The following is a 20820-nucleotide window of genomic DNA, read 5'->3' as shown; positions in this document are numbered from 1 at the left end:
GATGAGCACCGCAACCCCAGAGTCAGTCACGACTGGACCTAATGGTCAGGGGTCTCTTTACCTTTACCTGTCTCTCTCGGAGGAGACTTCCAGACTGTTGCTATTTTGGAGTGAGATTCAATCCTGTACCAACAAATTCAAGCCGCACCATTAAAGCTGATTCTGTGCGACAAAGTCTTGTGCGACAAACCTGCTTCCCTCAAAGACCGGACTTTCCGTGACAGAAAAATGCACTGGAAAGTGTGCCATAACACTTGCTTTGAAATGGCATCTAATCTCACTGCAGGATGAATGTGGTCATTCAGAAGAGCCCAGGGTTGGTCTACATGTTACACCCAACACCTACCATGTATGTTAATCTTGGCCACCGAGTGGAGTGGAGATGGGAAGCTTCAGGTCCAGGGTCTGAATCCAGCCCCCCCAAGTCTCTCTATCTGCCCCCAGGCAACATCCCTCACCAGCCCTGTTCCGAACTCCTTGAATGTTTATGCCTGGCTGAAATCATAGAATTCCAGTATACCTGAAGGAGCGTCTCCCATCACCCAGCCCGGACACTGAGGTCCAGCTCCAAGGACCTTCTGGCGGTTCCCTCACTGTGAGAAGTGACATTACAAGGAACCAGGAAGAGGGCCTTCTCGGTAGTGGCGCCCGCCCTGTGGAATGCCCTCCCATCCGATGTCAAGAAAATAAACAACTACAGTGGTATCTCGGGTTACATACGCTTCAGGTTACAGACTACGCTAACCCAGAAATAGTACCTCGGGTTAAGAACTTTGCTTCAGGATGAGAACAGAAATCGTGCTTCGGGGGTGCGGCGGCAGCAGGAGGCCCCGTTAACTAAAGTGGTGCTTCAGGTTAAGAACAGTTTCAGGTTAAGAACGGACCTCTAGAACAAATTAAGTTCTTAACCTGAGGAACCACTGTACCTGACTTTTAGAAGACATCCGAAGGCAGCCCTGTTTAGGGAAGTTCTTAATGTTTGATGTTTTATCGTGTTTTTAATATTATGTTGGGCGCCGACCAGAGTGGCTGGGGAAACCCAGCCAGATGGGCGGGGTATAAACAATAACATTATTATTAATAATTGTAGAGTTGGAAGGGACCACGAGAATTATCTAGCCCAGCTCTCTGCGATGCAGGAATCTTTCACCCAATGTGGGGCTCAAACCCACGACCTTGAGATTAAGAGTCTCGTGCTCTACCAATTGAGCTATTCCTCAGGGGTAATATGCTCTCGGACACTGATAATGCTTCTTGCTTGCCCAGGTGAAGGATAGAAAGGGCTGGGTGTGCATATAGAAACTAGATAAAGTTGACATTTGTTGCTTTGCCCACTTTTGCCTGTGACCTTGCCCACCATTGGCATGTGACTTTGAGTAGGTTACTTAAAAGAAGAAGAGGAGGAGTTTGGATTTGATATCCCGCTTTATCACTACCCAAAGGAGTCTCAAAGCGGCTAACATTCTCCTTTCCCTTCCTCCCCCACAACAAACACTCTGTGAGGTGAGTGGGGCTGAGAGACTTCAGAGAAGTGTGACTGGCCCAAGGTCATCCAGCAGCTGCATGTGGAGGAGCGGGGAAGCGAACCCGGTTCACCAGATTACGAGTCCACCACTCTTAACCACTACACCACACTGGCTCTCCAGGGAATACTGCTCCCCACCTGTGACATAGTGAGTCTTCTGCCCATGACATAGTGAGTCTTCTGTTCTGACATGAAGCAGGGATGACAGCACTCAGTGGTCGGTGACCAGGATCCACACAGTGGTGTTAAAAACAATAGATTTGGAATGCTCGCCACAGAAAGGCCAATCTGCATTGGAAGTGGAAAATTAGGTGGGGGTGGCGCTGTGGGTTAAACCACAGAGCCTAGGACTTGCCGATCAGAAGGTCGGCGGTTCAAATCCCCACGACAGGGTGCACTCCCGTTGCTCGGTCCCTGCTCCTGCCAACCTAGCAGTTCAAAAGCACGTCAAAGTGCAAGTAGATAAATAGGTACCGCTCTGGCGGGAAGGTAAACGGCGTTTCCGTGCGCTGCTCTGGTTCGCCAGAAGCGGCTTACTCATGCTGGCCACGTACACTGTACGCCGGCTCCCTCGGCCAATAAAGCAAGATGAGCTCCGCAACCTCAGAGTCGGCCACGGCTGGACCTAATGGTCAGGGGTCCCTTTACCCTTTACCTTTAACCAACCACAGCTCCAAAATCTTTAAAGCGGTGGCAGGGATGGGAGTGCGGATCTCATGGATGAAATTCAAAGCACTTTTCTGCAAGTTAACGCTGCAATCGCCCCAAAGAGTAAGAGGATTCTTAAGTATGCAATATCAACAGCTCTAGCTCACAGCCACAATTTACTGTTTTCCCCGGTCTTTACTTAAGGAAATCTCACATCAAAGTCAGCTACTTTGGTGAACAGACTACTTGGGGTCAGCTTAAATTCTGACAGGGAGTGGAATTAATTACGGTTCGAAGAACTATTCAAGAAGGGATAGAAGGGACCCTTGTTATCACTAAACTATTGTGCTCCAGCACCAATGTGGTCTGGCAATACGAGACTGGACTTACCAAATGAAAGTAACTTTCCCCAGGGTTCATATAGTTCCATTAATATGTATGGGAAAGTGCAGCAACCTTGCCTTATAGACCTGGGTTGCACATCATGCTAAACCATGGTGTACTGAGCTAACGCTTATGAAATGCTAAACCACAATGTATTATTATTATTTGAATTTATGTACCGCCCTATACCCAGCGGTCTCAGGGCGGCTCACAGAAAAGATCAACATAAAAACCACAATATATATAATCAAAATCAAAACAACAACCCAATAATGTGGCTAAACCATGGTGTATTAAACTATTGTTTATTAAACTGTGGCTTAGTGTTATGTGTGAAGCCTGCTTAGCAGTTTAACTATAGTTTGCTTGCTGCCAAAAAAACAAACAAACAAAAAACCCTCAATTTGTAGCCATGGTTTACTGTTGGTTTACAAACCTTGGTTTTCTTTAACTGCCTTTGGTTCCAACTCTATGTGCCCAGCAGTGTGCATGAGGCCCAATGTGTTTTGTATCTGTACCGTTGGATCTGTACTTTGCTTAGCAGCTGTTAGAATTTAGCCTTCAGTGGGCCAATCTATATATGGAAGTCATTTTTCCACAAACGTAGTTATTTTAATAATTTTTAACCTGCCTCTTCGGCCAACAAGGGCTCCCCGAGTGGCTTACAGGCAAACTGGAATTTATGGGTGAAAAGCATGGTGATTGGTATGGTCTGAGGGTGATTTGTGGGCTATGCAGATTAAACAGCTAGACACACGCAGTAAACTTCAGTATGGACAAGCCACCATCCCTGGAGATGCCAAAACCTTAAGAGATGTCCAGTGCAATCTTTATACAAGTATGCTCAGAAGTAAGCCCCACTATAGTTGAGTTTGTGTATAGGATTGCAGCCCCAGTGGTTCTCTGAACACCAGATACAAGTTGCATGCTGAGTGCCTACTGCTTTTATTAGTCACAGATTATAGTAATAGTACAGTCGTACCTCGGAAGTCGAACGGAATCCGTTCCGGAAGTCCGTTTGACTTCCAAAATGTTTGGAAACCAAGGCGCGGCTTCCAATTGGCTGCAGGAAGCTCCTGCAGCCAATCGGAACCTGCATTGGACGTTCGGGTTCCAAAGAACATTGGCAAACTGGAACACTCACTTCTGGGTTTGTGGTGTTCAGGAGCCAAAACGTTCGACTCGCAAGGCGTTTGACTTCCGAGGTACGATTGTATTGCAATTAGTAGCAGACTCTTGACTGAATTCTACGATTGTGGGCTATTTGTTGAAGTCAACTTTTTCCAATCATTTTTAATTTGTTGGACTTATTGATTGTCAGATGAATTTTACTTTTCTACAAAAATATATATGCATCCCTCGCCACGTTTAGGCCATAGCTACTCAAAGCAGTAGGTCGCCGATCAGAAAGTTGGCGGTTCAAATCCCCGCAACGGGGTGAGCTCCCGTTGTTCGGTCCCAGCTCCTGCCAACCTAGCAGTTTGAAAGCACGTCAAAGTGCAAGTAGATAAATAGGTACCACTCCGGCGGGAAGGTAAACGGCGTTTCCATGCGCTGCTCTGGTTCGCCAGAAGCGGCTTAGTCATGCTGGCCACATGACCCAGAAGCTGTACCGGAAGCAAGATGGTCAGGGGTCCCTTTACCTTTACTCAAAGCAGTGGCCAGGGAGAGGTCACGAGATTCTCCCTTGCAGCAGCAGAGCAGCAGCCACAATCGCTTGGGACAAGCGCCTGCTCACCCTCTTCCCTGAGCTCAGTAGCAGCGGCACTGGCGTGGAAAATCGGGACATTTCGGGATCAAATCAGAAGCTGGGATGGCTTTCGTAATTCCGGGACTGTCCCTGGAAAATCGGGACACTTGGAACGTATGCATTTGTAGCTCCACCTGCTTCTGCCATTGACCCTGCCCAACAAGAAGTTTGGCCAGAGGAGAATGTGGCCCTTCCGTTTGAAAAAAGTTTCCCACCCGTGTTACAAGGGGACAAGAAGCCCCCCACCCTTCCTGCAAACCTCCCTCCCACCTCCTTTTTGCTGAACCAAAGCAAAACAGCCTCCTCTGCCGGCAATTCACAATCCGACGCAGTTAACATCTGATCCTTCGCATTCTTTTTAATAATCGTTAAAATCTTGTTGTTCTTGTTGTCATCATCAAAACTCATTTTTTAAATAAAAAAGCGATCTTTGCATTGTTCATTTATCTCCCTCCCACCCACCTAGTCACCCCCCTGTGGCAATTTACAGGAAAGAGTGGTCCCTGCTATAACAATTTCATAACAATGTCTGGGGGGGAGGGGATCTCTCTTTTCGTATCCTTTCAGATGAAGATAACAAGCTGATTCTTTTACCCACTGCCACTTCAAATTTGTGCTTGAGCATACGAAAGCTAATCACCAGCATCCCCTAGACTAGGCTACAGCCAGAACACACAATCTTGTATGCACTCAGAATGCTAAATTTTATGTAATTCAATTAAATTAGCTGCAGTGACCCTGGAACCCAAATGTCTTGCTTGATTGTGAAAGTACAGGCAGTTGTTTGTCAGGAGTCTTTTGTTGTTGTTTTTTTGAAATCACATTGCTGTCGTTGGGTGATATCCAATATTAGCTATATTCTGAGTAGACCCACGGAAATCAATCAGCTTCAGTAACTTCAGCCCATTTATTTTATTGGTTATGATTAGCATTAGCAAACGTAAAGGGACCCCTGACCATTAGGTCCAGTCGTGGCCGACTCTGGGGTTGCGGCGCTCATCTCGCTTTATTGGCCGAGGGAGCCGGTGTACAGCTTCCAGGTCATGTGGCCAGCATGACTAAGCCGCTTCTGGCGAACCAGAGCAGCGCACGGAAACGCTGTTTACCTTCCCGCCAGAGCGGTACCTATTTATCTATTTGCACATTGACGTGCTTTCAAACTGCTAGGTTGGCAGGAGCAGGGACCGAGGAACGGGAGCTCACCCCGTCGCGGGGATTCGAACCGCCGACCTTCTGATCAGCAAGTCCTAGGCTCTGTGGTTTAACCCCCAGCGCCACCCGCGTCCCATGACTAGCATTGGGTATCACCTATTATCGTCATTGCAATCGTAGTGAATTCCCTTGAGAATACGAGCTTGCTGGATCGCAAACTGCAACGATTTCTGCCTGAAAGACCCTGGTTGGCTTCCCAACACGTTGGGTTGCCATGATGACATCATGGACTTGCCCCCAATCCACAAAGGCGCCACGGGCTGCAATTGGGGTGAAATATCAGCCATTGTAAGAAACACTCCCAATATACCGACCCAGGGGACTGGGAAATGCATTTCTCATATGGAAATGATCCATCTCGTCTCCAGGAGTGACATGTTGTGTTCGCCAATCTGTTGCCTCCCTCCTTCCCTCCCCACCTTTTTCCCTCCTGCATTTCTGTCTCTTTGCTCTCCCCCTCCCCCACACACCTCTCCCCTCCACACACACACACACATTCTCTCTCTCTCCTTCTTTTCCTGTCTTTTGGCAGGGGCACTTTCATCTCCTCCCTCGGGGATTTGAGATGTCACTGCAGGAAGTGCTTGTCTGCCTCTCAGGCAGCGGCAGAGCCCTGTGGCTTTGACAAACCTCATTTAATTGGGAGGAAGCCAGGAGGGTTTGAAAGAACTGAAACATCCACGAAACTCCTTTTATCAGGCATAATTTAAACTCTGCATGGAAAAAAACCTATATGTATAAAGAAAAGTCAACTCCCCCCCCCCACCCTGCTGAGAGTCCTCCCCTCCTCCTCCTCCTCAGCCTCCCCATCCCCCGGCAAAGGCAGGCTCCTACGAGATTCCATCTTTTCAATTTTCTAAAAGTGTCAAAGTAGATTTGTGCTCTGTGGCTGGTTGGGTAGAAAGGGGATGCAGTTCTCTCCCTTGCTCTATACACAGAGAGAGAGGGGGGAGAGAGAGAGAGGAGGCGGGGGGGGGGGGAGTCCCATCGCACATGTGGACCTTGTTCTGTGCATGCAACAACTTCGTTTAATTCCGCCGATGAATCTCGTGGTCTTTGGTGGCGTCTGCTCAGCCTGCGACATGCCTCCAAAGTCAAAATCATTTATTTCCCACCCGCCAACCCACCCACAACCTGGGGCCGATAACAAGACGGGAAAGGCTGTCAAGAGTCGTTTTCGTACGCAAAGAATATTGCGTCCCCGTCTGTGAGGTCCAGCTTTAATTCGCTCTGAGGTATTTCTACTGCTGTCAGTTATCACGTTAATGGAGGCAGAGGAGTCCTAGGCTCCCTTGGTGGTCCTGATCATGGCCCTGAGAGGGACCCCTTCCGAGGTGGCCAAGACTGGAGTGATGGTAGAGAAAATAGGGGCGTGCCAGACAGAAGGGGACCTCATCCAGAGTTCCATGGTGACTGAATTTCGTGAAGACTTCCATCCAGACAAGAGATTTGGCTATTGCTTACATGAATTTGAGGGACAGGGAGGCCCACCCCAAGAAGAGAAGTGGAGACGAGGTGGTCTAGGCCCACCTTTCTCCCCTGACCCCAGAGAATTCAATGAGGGAGATAGCAGAGGTCCAAACCGTGGGCCTCCTGGGCCTTGGGAGGGATGGAGACCTTCAGACGAGAAATTTCCTCATGAGCCTGAGGACTATGGACCAAACAAAGATGGCGATCAAAACGATAAAACTGAAATTCTAGGAGTCAATTGTAGGAGTCAAATTTCAGACTACGGACTGGAAATTCAAAAACTTTGCTTCTTGTCGCCTTTCGCTGGCCCTGGAGGGGGCCCTGGAGGGCCGCCGAAAATAATGAATAGAGTTGGGGCGATAATGCAACCCTTATTAACACCTGATCCCACTGTGAATGTTTCACTTTGAGAGCCATTGTTATCTGCGATTGTTGCTGTCATATTATCAGAGAAACATGCAACAACAACAACAACAACAACAACAACAACAACAACAATTTATTATTTGTACCCCGCCCATCTGGCTGGGTTTCCCCAGCAACTCTGGGTGGCTTCCACAAAAATGAAAAATACACTAATATGCCATACATTAAAACTTCCCTGAACAGGGCTGCCTTAAGATGTCTTCTACAAGTCTGGTAGTTGTTTATCTCTTTAATAATAATAATAATAATAATAATAATAATAATAATAATTTATTATTTATACCCCGCCCATCTGGCTGAGTTTCCCCAGCCACTCTGGGCGGCTCCCAATCAGTGTTAAAAACAGTACAGTGTTACATATTAAAAACTTCCCTGAACAGGGCTGCCTTAAGATGTCTTCTGAATGTCAGGTAATTATTTATCTCTTTGACATCTGATGGGATGGCGTTCCACAGGGCGGGCGCTACTACCGAGAAGGCCCTTTGCAACAACTACTACCAGACTTTTAGAAGTCATCTGAAGGCAGCCCTGTTTAGGAAAGCTTTTAATGTTCAATGTGCAGTGGTACCTGAAACTGTTCTTAACCTGAAGCACCACTTTCGCTAATGGGGCTTCCAGCTGCTGCCGTGCAGCCGGAGCACGCTTTCTGTTCTCATCCTGAAGCAAAGTTCTTAACCTGAAGCACTATTTCTGGGTTAGCGGAGTCTGTAACCTGAAGCGTATGTAACCTGAAGCATATGTAACCCGAGGTACCACTGTATTACAGTATTTAATATTTTGTTGGAAGCCGCCCAGAGTGGCTGGGGAAGCCCAGCCAGATGGGCGGGGTATAAATAATAATAATAATAATAATAATAATAATAATAATAATAATAATTATTATTATTATTATTATTATTATCCCATGCGCAGGGATATTTTTTTTAGCCCTGGATACTTTTTGGTGCCTTCCCCAGCTTGGTGCCCTCCAGATGTTGCTGAACTCCAACTTCCATCAGCCCCAGCCAGCATTGTCAGTGGTCATGGATGCTAGGAGTTGTAGTCAGTGGTTTTTTCCCCAGCTGGAGTGAAGGTAGGCGCCATTGCAGGCATTGTCCCCCCCCCCCCCCCCCCCCGCTTCTTGCCTTTATGAAGCCCAAAATGAACATTTCAAGTCAAAATGGAAGCTAGCCAGCATGTGCGAGTCTACACTTTTTTTTTTTTAGATCAATGACTCCACCTAGCTCCTACCCATGCTGTCTAGGTTTGTCATTGCTTCTTGGGAGAAAAGCAATGACAAACCTAGACAGCATCTTAAAAAATAGAGACATCACCTTGCCAACAGAGGTCCGTATAGTAAAAGCTATGGTTTTACCAGTAGTGATGTATGGAAGTGAAAGCTGGACCATAAAGAAGGCTGATTGCCAAAGAATTGATGCTTTTGAATTATGGTGCTGGAGGAGACTCTTGAGAGTCCCATGGACTGCAAGAAGATCAAACGCATCCATTCTGAAGGAAATCAGCCCTGAGTGCTCACTGGAAGGACAGATCGTGAAGCTGAGGCTCCAATACTTTGGCCACCTCGTGAGAAGAGAAGACTCCCTGGAGAAGACACTGATGCTGGGAAAGATGGAGGGCACAAGGAGAAGGGGACGACAGAGGACGAGATGGTAGGGCAGTGTTCTCGAAGCTACCAGCATGAGTTTGACCAAACTCCGGGAGGCAGTGGAAGACAGGAGGGACTGGCGTGCTCTGGTCCATGGGGTCAAGAAGAGTCGGACACAATTAAACGACTAAACAACAACAACAACAAAAGCTCCTACCCACTCCTAGCCATGACTGGTCAATCCACAGGGCAGGGCCAATTCTTATTTCGTTTTCCTCAGTCCATCTCCCACCATCTCCCACGTAGTGGCGGCGAGCTTTAAGCTTTCCAGTCAGGCCTCTACCGCTGCATGTGCGAGGACCCTTATAAGCTGCCCTAGCCATCTGCCTGAATCTAGGAGAACGAGGGTGCTAGGGCGCATTTATTTGACCTGTACCAAAACCAGGGGCAACCCCCAAACCAGCTAGGGAGACAGTTTGCTGTAGTTTTTCACACTTCTGCGGGTGGTGACGGTGGCTGTTGTCAAACTGGCATCTGCTGAGGGCTGCCCCAAGCCGCCTGGTGACTTACTTTAACAACGTCATGGTGAATTCCGGCACCTATTTTTCTAGCGAGAAAAGCACTGGTTGTAGTTCAACAACGTCTGAAGTGCAGCTTGTTGAGGCAGTTAGAATATAGAATGACGTACCATCAGAAAGCTGGTGCAGCTGAGAAGGTAAAGAGTTGAAAAAAGGATGGAGACATGCTTTCTGTGCTGAGATCCTGTCCCGTGGACAAAGTTTTAGCATTCTTGTTGCCAAGTCTTCAGCTTCAGATTCTCTGCCCAGCCTAAAATAAAAAAAAAACAGAGAGAAATAACCAACACCAAAACAAGGCCTTGAGCCATAGGTTTAGCCACAGGAGAGACTCTGCCAACCTGGTGCCCACCAGATGTTTTGCACTACAACTTCCACCAGCCCCAGACATCATGACTGTGTCAGCTTGGGCTGAATAAAGCTGTAGTTCAAGGTATCAGCTTGAGGAAGGCTATCATAGCGAACTGGCCAAAGCTGGGCGAAGGTAAAAGGCAAAGGTAAAGGGACCCCTAACCATTAGGTCTAGTCGTGGCTGACTTTGGGGTTGTGGCGCTCATCTTTACTGGCCGAGGGAGCCGGCGTACAGCTTCCAGGTCATGTGGCCAGCATGACTAAGCCGCTTCTGGCGAACCAGAGCAGCGCACGGAAACAGTGTTTACCTTCCTGCCTGAGTGGTACCTATTTATCTACTTGCACTTTGACGTGCTTTCAAACTACTAGGTTAGCAGGAGCAGGGACCGAGCAACAGGAGCTCACACCGTCATGGGGATTTGAACCGCCGACCTTCTGATCAGCAAGTCCTAGGCTCTGTGGTTTAACCCACAGCGCCACCCGCGTCCCTTTGGGTGAAGGTATAGACAGAGAAATTTGAAAAATTGTGTGTTAACAACTCAGCTACAGAATTATGCCAGTTAAAGGTATATAAATGGGTCAATGGGATTTTGCATCTCCTCCAAATTTATTCCAAGTTAGGGACCTAACTGCTGGAGAATGCTTTAGACTCGTTTCCAGAGAAAGCTTTTTCCCCCCTCCTCCAAAGCCATCCATTGTGAAGCAAAATCACTACTTTGCAAGCAAAGGATTTAAATGCATGGGAAGGACCAATAGCAGACTAATGCAATGCATATTGCTTTTGTTACCATTAAATTTTGGCTTGAAATTGCAATGGTCATACTTGGGTCCAGTCCAACATTGTCCCCACTCACCCCAAACCTAAGAATAAATGTATACATTGGATTGAACAGCCAGGATTCTTTCCAAGCTGCACACAATTCTTTTACTAAATTTCTGGTTATGAAATGAAGACCCAGACCGAAAAGTATAATGTTCTGGTAAGAATAGACTATACGGAGTATTCTGAAGGTAAAGACCAACGAGGGTAGTGATAGGTTATCCGACCTCTCCTTAATAATTGGGTGACAAACAGCTTGTTTTGCTTTGAGTCAAATGCTGAACTTAGGAAATTGATTACATCATTGGGGGGAATGATGAAGTAGGAAAGGCACAATAACCTGGGGGTAGGGGAGTTGAGGGTCACGGGTGGTGCTGTGGGTTAAACCACAGAGCCTAGGACTTGCCGATCAGAAGGTCAGCAGTTCGAATCCCCGCGACGGGGTGAGCTCCCGTTGCTCGGTCCCTGCTCCTGCCCACCTAGCAGTTTGAAAGCACGTCAAAGTGCAAGTAGATAAATAGGTACCACTATGGCGGGAAGGTAAATGGCGTTTCCGTGCACTGCTCTGGTTCGCCAGAAGCGGCTTAGTCATGCTGGCCACATGACCCGGAAGCTCCCTCGGCCAATAAAGCGAGATGAGCGCCCCAACCCCAGAGTCGTCCGCGACTGAACTTAATGGTCAGGGGTCCCTTTACCTTTACCTTTAGGGGAGTTGAATGATTGTTGAATAGGAGGTGAACTGGAGCAACTGGAAGCGGCAAAGAGGGAAATCCCAGGCCGCCCCTGCGTTAAATGGAGCAGGCCACGCCCCCCAGGCCAGCCGATTGGCTGCCCAGGGGATGGATGCAATCAGGATTCCCTCAATCGCGTGGAGGCCCGCAACCCCACCTCCTTCTATGTCGGAAGTGGCTTTGTTGAATAGGAGGTGGCAGACTTAATACTTAATACCCCAAGTAAAATCTCTACACCAAAGTGAGGACACATACAGTGGTGCCTTGCAAGACGAAATTAATCCGTTCCGCGAGTCTCTTCGTCTTGCGGTTTTTTCGTCTTGCGAAGCACGGCTATTAGCGGCTTAGCGGCTATTAACGGCTTAGCGGCTTAGCAGCTTTAAGAAAAAGGAAACAAAGTCGCAAGAACTCGCAAGACGTTTCGTCTTGCGAAGCAAGCCCATAGGGAAATTTGTCTTGCGGAACGACTCAAAAAACGGAAAACCCTTTCGTCTAGTGAGTTTTTCGTCTTGCGAGGCATTCGTCTTGCGGGGCACCACTGTACTAGTAAGGGTTTGTAGAGAGAGACAACCACTTATATTAAATCAGTTGGTGCCCTTTAACTGAAAAGGGTATTCCTGATATTCTTCATTGCCTTGCTCCTTGCAATGAGAGGGCCAGTCCTGGCCAACGCACAAGTACATGCAACTCCAAATAATCCTGCAAGAGAGTGGAGGCATTTATCTGTCTACCAAAGCTAAGCCAAAGCCTCCCTGGGGAGGCTTATAAGGGAGCAAAGTCACCCTGGGTTGGGTTTTTTGGCGCGGGGAGGAGTGGAGGGGCAAACCTGTGAAATTTGTGACATGTTCCATTAACTTTGCCAGAAAAGTTAAGCATGGAAACTTTGTTGTGTCATTAGGGCATTAAAAGGGGAGCGGGGTGTTTTTAACCGCCCCGTTAATCACTTCATCATACGCGAAGAATGTTCTTCAGATGCTCCATAGATCTGACATCAGAACGTTTTATTATATAAGCGCTCTGACTTCCTAGCCGAAACCCTGTTGAGCCCCTGACATTCAGCGTGGACAGAGTTAGACAGGCCAATGGTCTGATGTAAATCACTTTCATGTCACAAAGTTGTGCGGTTCCCTTCTCTACTCCCCACAGCTATGTCTGGGCGGGCGGGGGGGACTTCAATGCCAAGTGGCTGACTCCTGGGAAACAGGACAGTTTGGAGTGTAGGAAGCAAAACAGAAGAAGAAGACGAAAACGCCGCCAAGCAAACAAAAACAGTGCCCTGAGTTTTATAGCATTTAATTTGCTTGCTTATTTAGCATTTAATTTGCTTGCTTATTCAGAGCGTCAGGTGGCCTGTTAGCCCCGGCTGCTGCGTCTCTCCTCACACCCTCCCCAGCCGGGCATTTCCCTTCCAAATGACATCACACCGCTGGGATCTGCTCACTTTCATTCTCAGCCTGGAGCCCCAACCAAAACATACCCATAAAACGAACTGGGCTCGGAGCGTGAATATCTCATGTCAGCTGCCAACGCCTTTTGAGGAGAGGGGAGGTAGTGGGGGGGGGCGCGAAAAGAAGCGGGAGCCATTTACACGCACAGAACTGAGGGCCGAATTCTACCAGAACTGCCACGGGGTGCAGATAGGAATGCCTTATTACTGAGGTTCCATCTGCCCTATACAGTGGTACTTCGGGTTACATACGCTTCAGGTTACATACGCTTCAGGTTACAGACTCTGCTAACCCAGAAATAGTACCTCAGGTTAAGAACTTTGCTTCAGGATGAGAACAGAAATCGTGCTCCGGCGGCGCGGCAGCAGCGGGAGGCCCCATTAGCTAAAGTGGTGCTTCAGGTTAAGAACAGTTTCAGGTTAAGTACGGACCTCCGGAACGAATTAAGTACTTAACCTGAGGTACCACTGTTCATTCAAAGCAGCATCATGCAGCACTACTATTCCCAGAGAGTGCTGGGAAGAGGCATTGACTGTTAAACCACTCTGAGAATTGTGGAATGCTGTCCCCTGGGGCTTTTGGACGCCTTTTGGCACCAGGCAAAAAAAAATGTTCCTCTTAAACCAGGTCTTTGGTTGATTGACATCCAATGCCCTTTTAAAATGTGTTGGGAGGGAGGGTTATTGGGTTGTTTTCATTTTTATTTTACGTATTTTGTGTTTTTATCTTGTGAACCACCCTGAGATCTGTGGGTATAGGACGATGTACAAATTTTAACAACAACGCCGCCACTTTTTAGTTCTCTGTGGGCAACGCTTCGCCCCACCTGCCCTGGGAATATGCTTCATTCTGGGATCTCTCTCTCTCTTTTAAATAATTTTTTATTGGAATTTTATTTGCAACATAACATAAAGCCCCACCCCAATACACAAATCCACCCTCATTAAACGTGAACATAACATACAGTGAGCATAACATACAACAATACAAACAACCAAATAAAAGACTTCCTTAATCGTGTATCTGGCCTCCTTATTTACTCCTTATAAACTGTTTCCTTTATGAATAATTATTCAGACTTTTTCTAACTATAACGTAAATATCCACAAAGTCTCCTGCAGACATTAATTGAAACAAGTCCAGGTATGTATTTTAGGGCAGTGTTTTGTGAAGTATTCTCTGCATTTCCCCCATGCTTTTTGAAACTCTTGTCTAGTGAGATCTCTGTTAATCTAGCCAGTTCAACATACTCTAACAGTTTGTCTTGCCATTCCTTTTTGGTTGGCACAGTTTCTTTTTTCCAGTTTTTAGCAATTAGGATCCTTGCCGCTCCTGAGGCATAGGGGAATATTTTCTGATCTTCTCATGAACCGGGTGCCTTCTCCACTTCAAATGCTTTTATGCGTGTCTACATACTTGTGCATGCGTATGGGACGCGGGTGGCGCTGTGGGTTAAACCACAGAGCCTAGGACTTGCCGATCAGAAGGTCGGCGGTTTGAATACCCGCGACGGGGTGAGCTCCCGTTGCTCGGTCCCTGCTCCTGCCAACCTAGCAGTTCGAAAGCACGCCAGTGCAAGTAGATAAATAGGTACTGCTCCGGCAGGAAGGTAAACTGTGTTTCCGTGCGCTGCTCTGGTTCGCCAGAAGTGGCTTAGTCATGCTGGCCACATGACCCGGAAGCTGTACACCGGCTCCCTAGGCCAATAAAGCGAGACGAGTGCCGCAACCCCAGAGTCGGTCACGACTGGACCTAATGGTCAGGGGTCCTTTTACCTTTACCTTACGTACTTGCGCAAAAGGTAGAAACATGTGGGGGGTGTAAATCAAGGCTGCCTCCGTTCTTCAACCGTCCAACAAACATGGGTGAAAGTTCGTGGGTGGGCATGAAAAAAAGACAAACATCCCTGGACTTGAGCGGTCGCCGGCCAAGCAGCATGGTCCCAATGCACAAGGCTGAAGGAAGTTCCCATGTCCAGACACACAACCTGGAACCTAGGAAGTTGCCTTGATATGAGTCAGTCCATTGGCCCATCTACTTGAGGTCTGTCCACACTGACTGGCAGGATTTTGTGCAGAAGTTTTGTTTGCAAACTATTGTCAACAAACGGGACGTGGGTGGCGCTGTGGGTTCAACCACAGAGCCTAGGACTTGCCGATCAGAAGGTCGGCGGTTCGAATCCCCCACGACGGGATGAGCTCCCGTTGCTCAGTCCCTGCTCCTGCCAACCTAGCAGTTTGAAAGCACCTCAAAGTGCAAGTAGATAAATAGGTACTGCTCTGGCAGGAAGGTACACGGTGTTTCCGTGCGCAGCTCTGGTTCGCCAGAAGCGGCTTAGTCCTGCTGGCCACATGACCTGGAAGCTGTATGCCGGCTCCCTCGGCCAATAAAGCGAGATGAGCGCCGAGATGAGAGTCGGTCACGACTGGACCTAATGGTCAGGGGTCCCTTTACCTTTTTTAATATATATATATATATATATATATATATATATATATATATATATATATATATATATTGCTGAGCCTGCACTAAAGATACCAGGAACTTGGGACCTTCTCAAATGCAGTTATCCCTACTTTAGAGTAGGCATGGAGGGGCCTTAGCCTTTCATTCGGAGCTCAGGAAGAACCCAGCTCATCACAGAGACCCTGTCTGATAGTAGTTATCACAGAATTGTAGAGTTGTAAGGGAAATTGAGGGTCATCCCAACCATCTGCAATGCAGGAATTTCTGACCCCAACCCCTTGAGATGTGTGTATTTAGTAAGCATTGGGCAAGCTGGTAAGTATTTCAGCCTGGGTTTTTACAGAGTGACTACTATAAGCTCAGAGACCTCTTGCTTCATACTGATGACTTGTCGTGAAATGGTTCACTTGCGGCTGCTTAGGTAGTTCATGCAAATAGCCCAATAATGATGCCTTTTTTCTTGGAATCTGCTGCTTCCACAGACTACTTTGGAGTTGCCTTATTCTGACTCCAAGTCTGGAGTTAAAAGCTTGCATATAAAAACAAACAGACCCTAAGGGAAAGCATGATAATGCTGTCATAGGTAGTTTACCTGTCACAGATCATTCCGAGCCTCCGAGGGTTGCTGGCGAAGAGCCTCTCTGGAAAGTTAATATGCAATCACCAGATTAAACAAAACCCAAGGAAACAGTCCAAACCATGCACTTAGCTTTTCAAATCCTGCTATAAAATTTGCTGTTGGTGTATTTATAAAGCTACATTGCTTCTATAAAGCATGAGTACTGGTATAAAGCGATTCTGTAGAGCTCTTTACCCATTTGCTAAAGAATATAGGCACCGATGCTTGAATTTTCTTTTTCTTTTTTTCTTTTTTTAAGAATACAGATTCTGCAACCAGGACTCCCAAATACTGCAACTGAAACAGGGTATGTGGGTACAAGTGACTGGGTTGGGATTGCTGAAATAGTGGAAGGCAGACAGGGAGATGTAACAGGAGTCATGAAAACCAGCTGATATCTATGTGTGACCATCTGTTTTCTCACATGACCTGCTACAACTGTACAGGAAGGCACAAAATCCGCAATCTGTCACTGCCTTACAGTGTCTCATTGATGAGATACAACTTTTCCTAGATTAAGATAGGCAGGAGTCTTAAGCCCTCTCTTTTTCTTGGCCGTTGCTCTGTCCTCTCTTCTGAATAACTGGAGTCTCACCCACCCCTTTATCCTTTTGGCACTGCTCCTGTGGACTAGATACACCACTCAGAGATTTTAAAAATACTTCACAGGGTTGTTGAGCTCCCTGGGAGAAAAATATGGCATATAAATGAACAATAAGTAAATAATCAGTAATAAAATACAGTGGTACCTCGGGTTACATACACTTCAGGCTACATACGCTTCAGGTTACAGACTCCGCTAATCCAGAAATAGTGCTTCAGGTTAAGAACTTTGCTTCAGGATGAGAACAGAAAGCGTGCTCCGGCAGTGCGGCAGCAGCAGGAGGCCCCATTAGCTAAAGTGGTGCTTCAGGTTAAGAACAGTTTCAGGTTAAGTACGGACCTCTGGAACGAATTAAATACTTAACCAGAGATACCACTGTACAGTAATATTAAGTGTTTTTGTATACCAGTTAGAAATTTTAAAATCTTAAGTGGTTTAGAAATTCTGATCAAGAGATGTCATGTTGTCCTGGGCTAGACATTGCCCTTGCCATCGGTTACCAACATCTTTGCGGCGAGTTTTGTGCACACTCAAACACGCTCACACACGGCGCTCTATTACAACTCAAAGTGTCAATCAAGGGTATCATGGTGAGTTTCCCTGTCAGCAATCCACATCAATGGCAGTTGCAGCGATAGAGAGGAGAATTCACAGCGTGTAACAACACTTAGGCAGGCTTTAAAGACTTTCCTAGACAATTTGAAAAGGATTCTTTTCCCTAAACTACACTTGCGCTAACCTCAACCCCGGTACCAGCGGAAAACATTCCACTTCTGTATCATGCTACTGTGGAAAACCTTGCTGACACTGTTTGTTCTCCACCGGTCCAGTCAGTCAGGGCAAACACTGCGGAGGAGGTGGAAAGCCTTCAAAGAACTTCCCCACCCCACCCCAAGGCCCAGAAAAATAGCCTTTGGGTGAAGGGATAAAGGGAAGTTTTCCTTCTGCCCATACCTGCTGCATTTTGGGGAAGCCTTGCACCTTTTCTCTTGCATTCTGGAAAGTCTTGCTTATAATCTTTTCCCTGCTTTTGCACACACTGTACAGTCCTGTTCTAAACACCAAGACATTCCCTTCTTGCTCAGCTCACCCTAAGTTCATGATGACTTGTTCTTTATGCCTAGCTGACCACATCTACAGAACTTGATTGTTATATTGTTTCGTGCCATATTAATCTCTAGTTACAATTTACCGTATTTTTCGCTCTATAACACGCACCGGACCATAACACGCACGTAGTTTTTAGAGGAAAACAAGAAAAAAAATATTCTAAACGAAATAGTGGATATATGATTTTTGTGGTTCATGCTGTGGCCACAGACATGTGATCTGACAGTGAGTTTGGAGTAGCCCAATGCAAAAATCCTGAGGATCCATGTGGATCCATGCTTTGTAACTACGGAGGAGGGAAGAAGAAGAAGAAGAAGAAGAAGAAGAAGAAGAAGAAGAAGAAGAAGAAGAAGAAGAGTTTGGATTTGATATCCCGCCTTTCACTCCCTTTAAGGAGTCTCAAAGTGGCTAACAATCTCCTTTCCCTTCCTCCCCCACAACAAACACTCTGTGAGGTGAGTGGGGCTGAGAGACTTCAAAGAAGTGTGAGTAGCCCAAGGTCACCCAGCAGCTGCATGTGGAGGAGCGGAGACGCGAACCCGGTTCCCCAGATTACGAGACTACCGCTCTTAACCACTACACCACACTGGAAGGGGAACCATGGATCCTCTGCTCACGACTGCAGCAGATCCCCCTGCCACCTGCAGGCATTCGCTCCATAACACGCACAGACATTTCCCCTTACTTTCTAGGAGGAAAAAAGTGAGTGTTATGGTGCAAAAAATACGGTAATTAGGAGGCTTCATGCCTGTCTAGTTCCAGCTTCGATTCCCAGCCTTTAATCCATCGATGATAAATGATCACATGTAATCCCCACCTCTCACATGTAATTCCCGCCTTAGTACTTATGTTAACCAATCAGCAACAAGTTTCTTTGTGTATCAACCAATCAGCCACAGGCCCACCTGTGGCAATGTTTGTAATATTCAATAAAGGAGGCTCCCAGGGTCCGCCCAGACAGACGCCTCATGTTACACCTGCCTCTCTCGTCTCCTGTGATTTTTCATTCCTACAAAGGGTGGCATAGGAATTTCATGAGCAAATAAGAAAATAAATAAATAGTCTCCTTGCCTTTGTCAGTATTTACAATATATAGGTAAAAGGTAAAGGACTCCTGGACAGCTAAGTCCAGCCAAAGGCGACTATGGGGTTGTGGCGCTCATCTCGCTTTCAGGCTGAGGGAGCCGGTGTTTGTCCACAGACAGCTTTCTGGGTCATGTGGCCAGCAGGACTAAACCACTTCTGGCGCAACAGGACATCATTACGGAAACCAGAGCGCACAGAAACGCCATTGACCTTCCCGCCGCAGCAGTACCTATTTATCTACTTGCACTGGTGTGATTTCAAACTGCTAGGTTGACAGAAGCTGGGACAAAGCAATGGGAGTTCACCCCATCACGGGGATTCGAACCGCTGAGCTTCTGATGGGCAAGCCCAAGAGGCTCAGTGGTTTAGACCCCAGCACCACCATTTACTTTTTACAATTTATAAATAATTGCAGTAAATAAACTGTTGGTTTCCCTCCCAAAGCCTATCTGGGTGTTTCTGCACTCCATTCAAGCCAAGGCTGGCCCAATACATTTTGCCACCTGAGGCCCCCCTCTCCACATACTGAAGCCAGCTGGACTGGCAGCTGAATTGTCCTTCCGTCTTGGCAACGCTGGCATCCTCCACTTCACCTGAAGGCATCAGACTAACTTAGGAAGCACACACCAAGCTACATGGCACACATGTCTCTCTGTCCTCTGACATCTCACAAACCCCAGCATGCGCAGTCTCACTTTACCTAATAGGACAGTGGCCTTGATTCATATTTTCACCACTCTGGATTCTTGCTTAAATTTTTTTTTTAAAGAGATGTTAATAATTGTCACCATGCCCATGCCTTTCTGTAATTTCAGTGCCAATAAACATGTTGATTTGCAGTATAAGAACATGTGTGTATGAGGGGAGGAGGGACAAGAGAGAACTGGTACTTTGATTACAATGACAACAAGATTCCCTTGGAGCTCTCTAATGTAATTGAAGTAGCTCTTTCGTAACCGCCAGAATGCAAGACGCTGTGACTACTGATTAGAGATAAGTGATAAAAATAATAATTCCCAGACTGGGTGGATGACTTAAAGCTGTAAGTTGAAAATGACTGATATGAAAGCACATCACACCTCTGGCATTTGTAAATATTCGCTGGAATGGGGCGGAGGTGTGCCAATAGTTCCCTCTGTGTGTGTAAAGCATGGATCTTCAACGGGTAAGGTTCATTACTGACAACTCCTGACCTAGGATTAAAAGAAGAGTCGTGTAAGGTCGCTGAGCACCACAGTGCTCACGGAGATGGGCAAACACGTAGATATCTAAATAATCCTGTCGATTGTTCAGGAAATAGTTGTTGCATATTAGGCGCAGGTGTCTGGTAGGGTGTTTGGTCTGATGGACATTTGGTGGCATGGGCTCCTATCCCCCTTTGCATTTGGGAACCTTGAAAAGGAACCCCTCTGCATTCCCAGCTCTCTTGCATGTTACTTGCCCTTCTTTCCTGTGGGGCAGGGTCTGTGTAGGCATAGCACAGCATAGGCAGGGACCCTGAACTTAATCTTGAGGGACTTGGTGCAAGATGCAAGTGTTGTTGAGTCAATTGGGAGCAGTGGCCATAGTGCTTTTAAACAAAATGTACATGTAAACAGCCACTTGCCCAGAAACCCCAGCATGGTCAGATTTGACTTCAAAAGAGGAAACTTCTCAAAAATTAGGGGATTAGTTAAAAAGGAAATTGAAAGGTAAAGTCAGGAGAGTTAAATCATTCCAAAATATGTGAGAGCTGTTTTAAGAACAATATTAGAAGCTCAAGTGGAGTTTATAAATGCAGATCAGGACAGGTACCACAAGAGTCAAGAGCAGTGATGACCAAACTCGGCCCTCCAGCTGTTTTGGGACTACAACTCCCATCATCCCTAGCTAACAGGACCAAGTGGTCAGGGATGATGGGAATTGTAGTCCCAAAACAGCTGGAGGGCCAAATTTGGCCATCACTGGTCAAGAGGATGCCAGCATTGTTAGCTAGCCCAGTCAAAGAAACTATCAGAGGCAAGAAGT

The 20820-nt window shown here is 46.9% G+C and overlaps 1 protein-coding gene across 2 annotated transcripts in view; it reads right to left on the bottom strand.

The window, feature by feature from the left end:
* CDK15 (cyclin dependent kinase 15) overlaps positions 1-20820 on the bottom strand; it is a 64351-nt gene that overhangs the window by 6637 nt on the left and 36894 nt on the right. The window contains exons 11-12 of one of the 2 annotated variants that reach the window (XM_028701549.2): positions 15987-16035; positions 9689-9828 (exon numbers count right to left, since the gene is read on the bottom strand). In XM_028701549.2, the coding sequence (XP_028557382.2) occupies positions 9689-9828; positions 15987-16035 (189 nt within the window). The remainder of the gene's footprint in view (positions 1-9688; positions 9829-15986; positions 16036-20820) is intronic. The other variant, XR_013390552.1, reaches the window with a different exon arrangement.

This window comes from Podarcis muralis, chromosome 1 (assembly GCF_964188315.1).
Source record: "Podarcis muralis chromosome 1, rPodMur119.hap1.1, whole genome shotgun sequence".
Classification (NCBI taxonomy): domain Eukaryota; kingdom Metazoa; phylum Chordata; class Lepidosauria; order Squamata; family Lacertidae; genus Podarcis; species Podarcis muralis.
The sequence above is the reverse complement of the archived record's forward strand: the minus strand, read 5'-3'. Positions and strand labels throughout refer to the sequence as shown.